The sequence below is a fragment of the Apis dorsata genome, unplaced genomic scaffold (genome assembly GCF_000469605.1).
Source record: "Apis dorsata unplaced genomic scaffold, Apis dorsata 1.3 scaffold_309, whole genome shotgun sequence".
In the NCBI taxonomy this organism is placed as follows: Eukaryota; Metazoa; Arthropoda; class Insecta; order Hymenoptera; family Apidae; genus Apis; species Apis dorsata.
Window position 1 is genome coordinate 583341 of NW_006263581.1, and position 10965 is coordinate 594305.

General features: G+C 38.0%; 1 protein-coding gene across 5 annotated transcripts in view; it reads right to left on the reverse strand.

The window, feature by feature from the left end:
- LOC102673862 (phosphatase and actin regulator 4B) overlaps positions 1–10965 on the reverse strand; it is a 332035-nt gene that overhangs the window by 314160 nt on the left and 6910 nt on the right. Inside the window, exon 1 of one of the 5 annotated variants that reach the window (XM_031511381.1) lies at positions 5414–5798. The exons of the other annotated variants lie outside the window; for them this stretch is intronic. Within the exon in view, the coding sequence (XP_031367241.1) occupies positions 5414–5462 (49 nt within the window). The 5' untranslated portion in view covers positions 5463–5798. Of the gene's footprint in view, positions 1–5413; positions 5799–10965 lie in introns of those variants that run through there. 5 annotated transcript variants of the gene reach the window in all.

Here is a 10965-nt window from a genome sequence, read left to right on the forward strand (position 1 = left end):
TTGCCGCGACGTACACCGGCCGATGGAATACCAATCGGGCGACGAACGACGGGCCTTGCCCCGTCGTAATTTCTAACCTTCTGCTTCCTCGCTTTGACAATTTGTCGTTACGATTTCTGGTTACGCGTTTGCCGTACGATTTCACGGAATACACGGTGGCCAGGTTGAAATGCTTTATTGGATTTTAACGAGTTTGAAATTTTGTTTCGTTCGAATATCGAATGGTTCGAACGATGAATTAGTCATATTTTATCGTTAAGATAAAATATTTATACTGTCAGTAATCGTGAAATTTTTTGAAGAAATATGATTACTTATATTTATTCGAGACATAAATTTAATAAAAATAGGATTATTCCAATTGTTAAATAATTAATACTCTTTTTGAATTCTAAAATCGTAGATCTTTCTAAAAAAAAAAAAAAATCTAGGGAAAAAATCACATTGTTAAAACATCTTCCGCAATCATTGACACCTATCGATCAATGGAATAATTAACAAGCCGTTCTAAACGCATTACGGATGTAACTATTCTGTAAACGATGGCCCAGTAAGAACGATGATCGACGCGTGTTGGATAACGATAAACCGGCAATATTCCCGATCGATTTGCCGGGAAGGGAAGGAAATTCGTCTCGCGTGGCTGCCAACAACGAAACGACGCGGAAAACAAAATGTAAATTGCTTTCCTTTTCGACCTGGCCGCGTTTGACGCGCGATTTATCGGCCGGATACGCGGAACATCGGTGGATCTGCAACTTTTCTCATACTATCCACGCGTCTATCCCATCCACGATAAATCAACCTTCTTCCACGGGACTACACCGCGTCATTCAATGTCGACGAGCAATAAGTAACGTCATACAGAAAGGTTGCCACGCTTCGATAAGGGCTCGCCTCGAGAAAGGCAAAGGCGATCTTGATGTATCGTCGTGTGTCGAATATTTTTCACGCGGTGTTGGAAACTCCCTCGAGGCTTGTATTGTATTTTCTCTCTTTCTTTCCTTTTCTTTCTTTTTTTTTAACTTGAATTTCTGAACGGATTTAATAAAATGTTTAATAAAATGTTTAATCTAATTGGTTGCAGATACATGTTATTAACATAAGTTTAAAGAATTTTTTATTGTTGGATAAAATATTTAATTTTTTTTTCTTTCTTTTTTAGATGGACCTCTAGATTTCATTGTCGAGTCAATTCAAAAAGTTTGCAGTCAATATTCGTCGATGAAACGAAAAACGTATTCTTCTAAAGATTAATAAAAATCGACGATTGAAGATGAATGGTGTAATTTTGAAAGTGTTTCCAGGGGAGAAAGTATTTTTGGCAGCAAATGATAATCTCTATCGATAAAAAAATCTAATATTATTTCCTGGCAATTAAACCTTCGTTAATTAGCAAATTTATCACGCCGTTTAACGTACATTAAATTTAATTGATCTATTTTCGATATATATTTCATAGCTTGATACCGCATACGTCATTCGATCTTGTGACTCATTTATCATCGATATTCAGGTCACTAGGAAGGACCAATTAAAAGTACTTATACGTTGCAACGTGAGTGAACAGCAAAAATAGGATCGTTACGCTCGACGGGCATCGACGAGAATAAATTGAATGAAACAGGGAGAGGAGGAGGGGAGGGGCAGAAGAGGGGGAAGAACTTAACTTTTTTATCTCATCGACTTTCTCCATCTGTCGACCGAATTTTCACATCAAATATTCAAATTTACCAGGGAAGGGAAATTGAATTTCAAACGCGAGCGCATCCCCCTCGTTATTTTTGAAATCTTTGCGCCACTTTTCCACGTTTACCCAGAGGTCTGCCTTCTGGTCGGACGGAATCCCGAAAATTTTAATTAAAAAGCCGAAGCGCTTCGTTCGAGCGTCTTTTCGACTCTGGATAAAAAGTGACGCGTCACGTAAACTCACGGGAACGCTAGATTTCAAAAGAGCTGAAATGCTCCTATGTTCCCTTTCGTTCTAGATTTTCCTTAATTTAACTTGTCGTTTGTGGACAAATTAGTGAAGCGGAGTAAAAAAAGAATAGCAGCGTATTTTTCTAATTGCGAAAATACAAAAATATCGAAAAAAAGAAAAACTTTGATTATTCTGTGAATATTTCTGTTCTGAATATCGAACGAATTCTTGACAAATAAGAAAATTTTTACTTGTGCTGAGTTTGCAATAAGTTCGGTAATAATATTATAGGTTCGGTTTACGCAACAATAATTACGTCAATTATCGCAGATCAAACGCATATTCTCGCAGATTACTTGACGTTTTACGCACGAAAACGTAACGAAACTTCCATAAACGAATGAAACACCCGTCTCGTTGCGAAACTCAAACAACCGAACACCCTTTCAACTTTCCTAAACATCCCATCCATCCATTCTCACCTAACTCCTCAAAAATTCATTTGCACCGAATCTCGCGAAAAAAAAGAAAATTTCCTAGGTTAGAACGTTCACGAACATTGAATATTTTTTTTTCTTTATTCATTTACAACTTTCATCTTCCTTCTATGCACAAATAACGCATTTTACCAAATTTCTTTCATTAAAAATAGCAATATATAACATTCAAAATTCATTGGATGTATAAACTTATATTCGAAAAGGTAGAAATTTTGAAACGAAATCACAACACCTTGAGAAGAAAAAAAATCAATCATCATTTCTATCGTCATCTCTCTGATAAATCGCGTCAGAAGCGAGTTCATTCACGATTACTCGTAACTCGATTGCGGGGAGGGTGATCAGTCGGCGATGAATTTTCCATTGCGCAAAACCCGGTGCAATTAAAAGTCCGCGCAAAAATTGATTACGCAGCCACATCCTCTCCCAGCGGGACGTAAGACGAGAGGCAGAGGTTGGAGGAAACAGTATTGCGGCAACAGCAACGGCGCGCACGCTGCGCCTCTCGCCTCTCGCCAGTGACGCAAATTTTCGTTGCGGCGGAAACCTCGATTTTTCCCGGAACCGCGAGACTCGCACGCATCCAGAGAATTTTGGCACCGGTTCACTTGCTCCCTTGGCGCAACGAAACTATATATACGGCGTTGGAGAACACCCTCTGCACCACGTACAGGGTTGGCGATGATCAAGATGGTTGACAAAATTCGAGCCTCGATGATTACTCGAAAGATATGTTTTCTTAATTAATTAATTTGGGCACGGTGGGTTAGTATATTTGGATTTTCTGTCGAGTTAACATTCGATAATGTTAACGTTGGAGAGATGAATGAAAAATTTGAAAAATTTTGATAATTTTTGAAAGATAGACGTAATTTTTTTTTAACTCGAATACGATGAATTAATTTTGGATTTTTTATCGTGTCTTGCGCGTGTAGTCGAATTATCGAAATTTAAGTTTCGATAATTTCTGAAAGATACGTATTTTTTAACTGGAGTAGCGTGGATCGTTAATTTTTGATGTCGAGCTTTTTGTGCTTTTTGATATGATTTTTTTAAATTTTTAATAAAATTTAAAAATGAAAATTTGTAATAAGAAATAACGTATCTAATATAATGCGACGAAATTTAGAAATAGCGTAGCATTCGAATATTAATGCGTAATATATTTCACATTATCTGCAATCTATTTTGAAATTTATTTGTGTAAACATGTTTCAGTTTCCTGTATTACAACATACTCTACAAACTTTCTCTACAAGCGTGCGAATAAAAAATGATGAATTTAAAATTCCACTTTTATTCCAACTTGCAACGTTCCTTATATTACGTAAACAGAGAATTTAGTTCTTTTTAAGATATAAATCGATCGGGTGCTGTTTCGTTCAGTGATTCGAGGAATCGGTTGTTTCGATCGGGATTAGAATTAGGCCAGTCGATGACCCATAAACACGAGCGGCATTAATACCGATAAACTCATTAGGATCGGTGTGACTGGATATCCGGTTCGACTAATGATGGAGATTCAAGGCATGCTTCACGGTTGCGGTTGCACACTTCGGATATCGAGTCGAATCAGCGTGAAGAGCGAGGCACAGATATTAATTGAAACCAGAGGAGAAAAAGCTAAGGAGATAAACCAATCTTTAAAAGAAAAGTTCTATAGGGAAAGTTGAATAGTTACAGAGTTATCGATAAGATTGAATTGTCGTTGGAAGTCGATAACGAAGGCTGAAGAAATATTTAAATAATTTTCTTTTCCTCGAAAAAAAAAGAACGTCTAACTTTTACTTGATACCATCTAATAAATTACAATAAGCTTTCCTTCCTTCTTACGTGTAACGCCCTGGACACTTTCACTTTCTAAGTTATGATATTACGTGCAACGAAGTATGAGAAATTATAAGTATATCAAGTATAAAAATGAATTATCTTTTTGATACATTTAAAGAGATTTACAAGAAAATTTACAACATCGAGATGTATTAAAATATTCATAAGGGATGCTTCGGATGTATTACTTTGGATATTTTTCTATTTTAAATTAAATTCAATTCTTATTGTGCAATCAGAGAAAACGATCCAAAGCACTCCGATGAAATATAGATTTTTGTTTAAAGAGATTTTGTTTATTAACGTTTAAAGAGATTTACAACATCGAGATGTATTAAAACATTCGTAAAGGATACTTCAGATTCTACTCTTTGTTTTAAATTAAATTCAACTCTTACTGTGCACTCCCTTTAATCAAAATTTGAGAAAACGAAAAAGCACCTCGATGAAATAAATATTTTTTGATACATTTAAAGAGATTTACACCAAAATTTACAACATCGAGATATATTAAAACATTCATAAAGGATGCTTCAGATTCTACTCTTCGCGTTTCAAATTAAGTTCAACTCTTACTATACACCTCCTTTAATCAAAATCTGAGAAAAGGAGAAAGCATTCCTATGAAATATAGATTTTTGAAACATTTAAACAGATTTACAACAAAATTTACAACATCGAGATACATCAAAATATTCATAAGGGATGCTTCAGATATATTAAACTCTGGATACTTTTTTCTTTTAAATTCAACCAACTCTTACTGTACAACCAAAATCAGAGAAAACTCCAAAGAAATATAGATTTTCAAAACGTTTAAAGAGATTTACAACATCGAGATATATTAAAATATTCATAAGGGATGCTTCAGATATATTAGACTCTGGATATACATTTTCCTATTTTAAATTCAACCAACTCTTACTATACAATCAAAATCAGAGAAAATAATCCAAAGCACTCCGATGAAATATAAATTTTCGAAACGTTTAAAGAGATTTACAACATACGTACACGTATTAAAACATTCATAAAGTATTCGGATTCTACTCTTCGCGTTTCAAATTAAATTCAACCCTCCTAAACGAAAATCAGAGAAAAACGATCCAAAGCACCCCGATGAAACACGACAACATCCACGTGCCTCTCGATTGAGACTCACCCTGGGAATAAATCGGGAACTCGCCGTCGCTGTGGCTGTGGGTGAGCATCCCCGTGGAGTAGAACTGCCACAGGGCCCTCTTCCGGCTCTCCTCGGACGTGCCAGCGAGGACCTCGTCGTCGTCGGCGTGGTCCAGGAGGCTCAGCACCTCGGACAGCGACAGGTTGACGTTTATTTCGTCAGCACGGCGCGCGGCACGACGAGGGAAACCGTATCGTTCGTAGGCGCGGCACCCGATCTCGTCCTCCACTTTTCCCGCGATCACGCTCGCCTCACCGATGCTACCCCGGCATCGCGTGAAACTCGCGTGTCCACCGAGCACTGGTATCCGATTCACCTCGAACCAATACCGAACGCACCACCGGGTACAACTTTCGCCGAGCCGATCATCGACTTTCCCTTTCCGCCGATCTCTTCTTCCTCCCTTCTCTCCTTTCCACCTTTCTATCCTCGTCTCAACTGGAGAGAGCAGAAGGGAAGATCGATCGAGGAACGTGGGAGGAGGAGATGCCGCTCCTCAGATTGGCAACAGAGGCCGAGACATCGAGTTTTCCACGATTCTCATCGGCGTCGATGGTGATTCTTTTCTTGCTTTTCGTCTCTTTGGAGGAAAAATACACGCTTGGATCGCTTGGATCGTTGATTCTGGTTGGTTGGAAGGAGTTTAGTTTTACGATTGTTGGTGTATTTGATTAGTGAAAGATTGAGTAGAATGGAGGAAAATGGAGGAAATATAGTCATGGAATGTCAATCGGTAAATAATAATCGGGATAAGGGAGATTTGAGCCGAAATACGGGAAAATGTTTCGCAAAGAGAAATAAGGGATCTCGATATCGTCGCTCCAGTTCGTTTGGCGAACGCGAGAGCATAGAGCGGCGTTAATAAAACATTTATACGTGGAATGCCGGTATCTGCAATCTCTGTAATTCGATAAGCAGTTACTTTATGTAAGCCGTTTTAATCGGTCGTGAAACAAGGTATACGCGTATACGCGATTCCACCGTTAAAAATTGCCAGGGAAGCAATTTCGTGTACACACGGACGAATTTTGTTGGCACGAGCACGAGCAAAGTTTCCACGAAAAGTTTGCCAATAGTGGGACAATCTGTAACCTCCTGGGTTATAGTTTCTCTCCATTATGTTCGAAAATTGAAATTAATCCCGCAAAAACGAATTAATCTTTCCAGGTTTGGAATTGAAATTATCATTTTTATTTATCTCGTTTCGAGAGACATTTTTTTGATAAAATTATTATACTCGTTTTCGAGACGAAACTGCAACTGTTTTTTACGTATCGTGATCTAAAAAGAAGCAAGGAGTAATTATCTCCCTAATTATCTCTCTTGCTTGTTGGGAAGAAAAAACGGTGGAGCGTAGTGAAATTAAAGCGTCAAAATGTTTTGTTTCAAAATTTGCTTAACCTCGATACAATGTTGAAAATACACGAAAAGTTTTGTACGCGTAATTGAATAATTGGGAAGGCGCAGACGCGAGAGAAAATAAATTAATATCGGTACTTTTGCGATACTGTTTCATTCGAATTATCCGAGGATGATAATTATATTTCAGATCGTGGCTGATTACCTCCGTTAAAAAGACGTCGGAAAATAAATTAGATATTAATCTTCGGTATTAAGCTCGTCTTTTTGAATTTACTTAAAGCGAGTTCACTTTATAAAATTGAAATAGAATATTACCGAGGAATATTTTTATCGAGACCTCGTTAAAAACCACGTTAATAATTTAATCAATTTTCTATTATAATGCGCTGTAACCTGGTTTATATATACTTTGTTACTATTTTATTAGAATAAATCTCGACCTTTCCCCGTCGATCTAACAAAAAAAACAAAAAGGTCACAGTTTGAATTCAACTCCAATCTATCATCTATCAACTCCAATTCATTTTTATCAATTTTAACTTATAAATTAATATATTTTTCCGAATCGAAACAAATAATAAATACCATACCCGATTCTTTTATTTAAGCCCCCACGGCTTAAAATATTTACACATTTTATTAAAATTCACGAAACCGTTCTCGCTTCGAACCCCAATTCCCGGCAAAGAGAACAAGATCCCCTAAAATAAACCGAAAACTGGCGACCAGTTTCGGCTGATCGTCGCAAACAATCGCGGCTCAGCCATACGAAAAACACAAAGGGGAGAGGTGGGCGAGGAACAAAGAGGGTGGCTGGATATTTCCCCCGCGTCGTGCGCGGCCATAGCGAGACCGTCAAACGTCCTCATCATCGAAACGACGTTGAAAACGACGTGTCTGTCGGAAAGGCGGAACGAAAGGCGAGAATAGAACGAAACAGATAACGAGAAGGGAGGGGGAGGAGGGAGGGAGGAAACGAAAAGAGACCAAGCGTCTCGATGCGTCGCGACGCTTGGTTCCGCGCACGTAAATTTATACCACGGCTATTAATACGTCGGACCTCGCGGGTTGATCGATCGCTCGAGGGAAAAAAAAAGGACTGGAGAGGAGATTGAAGAGAACTGTGTGACTTTAAACGTTCAGGAGTATCCCCTTCAGATCAGCGTGTCGTCTTCTTAACATTAATGGTATGTGAAATTATGTTTTTTTTTTTTTTTTTTTTTTTTCTATATCTTTATGAAAAATTTATTTAGTCCGAGGAGAAGATTGAAAAAATGAATCGTGTCCAGTCCACTTATTAATCGATTTTGTAATATCAATATTGTAATATTACTTTTATTATTATTTCGTTCGATAAATAGAGAGAAATTATATCTTTGTTTTGTTAATTTTTTAAAATTATATCAATAATGAGACGAAATAAATATTAAATTATTTAAAAATAATTCAAATTTGATGGATCCTATTATCCATTCTTTATACTCAATAGTTATTTATCGATCAAAATAATTAGAAACATATATAATGAGCTCACTATTCTGCATAAAATGTAATTTATTTTTTTCTTTGTAAAGATAATCTCGTTTAAAATCCAAGTATTACGATTAATTCTTTCGATCTCTCTCTATTTTTATATATCTAGTTTTACTTCTACTACAATAATTTAAAATTTTTCTCGTAATAAAAGAATGAACTACTTTCTTTCGGAAAAATTATTTTTATTATATTTTAGTTTTACTTCTACTACAATAATTTAAAATTTTTCTCGTAATAAAAGAATGTAAACTACGTTCTTTCGGAAGAAGAACGATTGGTTTAGATGAATCGAAAGTACGATCCGCTAATAGCAAAGCTATCGAGCCACCCTTATCCACGGACTCGATCCCGCGATCTGCCGCCCCCTCCTTCGTTACCGAGATTTATTTCCCGATCCCGATTGGAATCTGGCCGCGCTATCGTTGCGTGTCCACGAGAAATTGAAATTGACACGAGCACGTTCGCCGCGGGCAATAAATCGATATTACTATTTCTCCTTCCATCTAATGAAAAACAGGCGAGAGACGGCTGTGTTTTCTTTCTGTTCCATACCCGAAACGTTGCAAACGTGGTCGTCGCCCATTTAAACGCGTACAACGCATGCACGGTGGTTGGTGGATGGAAGTTGATTTATTATCACGTTGCGGAAGAAATTCGAGAAAATTGCGAATAAAGTTGAATTTCGGGGCAGAGAAATTCAAAATTTAATCGAAACTCTCTTTTGCGCTCCGATTTATAATACGTTTGAAAATAAAACTTTCGAGAATGTACACCCTTTTTTGAGAGTAAATGAGTATAGTAGGATATAATAACTTTCGTTCTCGAGACGAGTGGTTCATACTAGCGAAAAATAATTTTTTAAATTTACCTATGCTCGTATCCTCAGCGAGGTGACAAGTTAAATTGTAAATTATTTTTTCTTTTTTTTAGAAAGTACGAAGAACTAATCTGTATACATTAACGAATCGAACTGTAAAAGATAAATATAATCAAATTTCGTATCATTTGTTTCATTCAAACTGCGTCGATATAATTTTTCCTGACTGAATAGTTGCAAATTTATTTCAATATTGTCAACGATGCAAAGAACGCGACAATGCGCCACGAGTTTGCAATACGTGTATGACGTGTGTATGAGTTCGTTTGTATATATAAATATATATAGTCGAATGATATAGAAAATATGGATATTCTCGCCAAGAGACACATTTAAATATTTGCCGGGTAAAAAGCACGTGATTTAATAGATTCTGCAACGTTGTAAATCGTGAAAGGAAAAAGCGAAATAATGCCCCTTCAGAGACATTATATTAACTGTATGCTCGGATAAAGATTGATTCGTAGTTCGAGAGTGGTTGGGTTTTATATGAAAGCAGAGAATCGTCGTCGATGTGATTCTTTTATTAGCTTTCCTTTGTGTTCTTTCCAAATAGAAGATAATACCTATTTTTAATTAATATCGAATCTTTTATCTTTTAAAATATCAAGACTACATGAAAATATTCTTTAAACAATCTTTTTATTCAATTAAAAAATCAAACTCAAAATATCCGTAGAACATTTTCGAACGATATTTGCTCATTATCAAATTAACAAAAATAAAAAAGAACCTACAAACGTCCATTCAACCAACCAAAATACTTCCGCTCTAATCGAAATCGAATCTAAAAATCAAAACCACGTGAAAGCACCGCGCACAACGTGCTACAACTCGATCATAAAATCTCGAAAAATTCCACCAAAGCCTAGCCAAAAAAAAAAAAAGAAATCTCCATCAATCCTCGAAGGATCCACCATCATCGTATCTCGATGCCTCGACTCATCGATCCCTTATTTAAACACGCGAGCCGCGCACTTTCCACGAAATATTTACCACGCACTACTCTCCGTCTCTCCACCCTTTCCAACAACTCAATACGATCTTTCACTTTCCATCTCTTCACTCTTCGATATCTCACCACACTCGATCCACGCGCGTTTTCGAGACAGAGAGAGACGCGAACTTATTCCCGCGACGAGTAGAGAGGGGGACGATCCAACGGATGGACGATCTATGCGCGATCCATAGGATCCGCGGGATATCCGTAGACGTCGTGCGTGGACGATGAGGAATGCACGCGTGCCGCGATCACCGGTGGATCGAAGAAGGGTCGATCGCGATACGAAAACGTGCGTGGTACGCGCGACACGGAGCGGGAAGGACTTTCGTCCAGGACGGGTTCGATGCGCGCACTGGGGATGAGAGAGAGCCAGGGAGCAACCCGGAGAACAGAGAGCGCGGACACGGACGCGCTCGTCGGGCGGGGAGGGTGGACGAGGGTCGGGGAGCGAGCGAGAGGGCAAGGGGGCGGCGCGAATGGGAGAAAGAGAGGAAGAGGAAGGCGAAACGGCGCAAGCTTAAGCCCGCTACCGGGCTACGAAATACGCATACGACATAGTAGCGCACACCAGCTAACCGTGAACGAGATTCCCGATTCCGGAATACGAATGGCCCATCGTCGCGTCGTTGTCCCGTTTCGGATGTTATGTACAAAGTGCCTATGTACAGGCTGTCTGGTCCACTTTCATCCACGGCGGAAGTCGTGAGTGAAAATGAAGGAGGAATTCGATTGGAAAAAAAAAAAAAAAAAAAA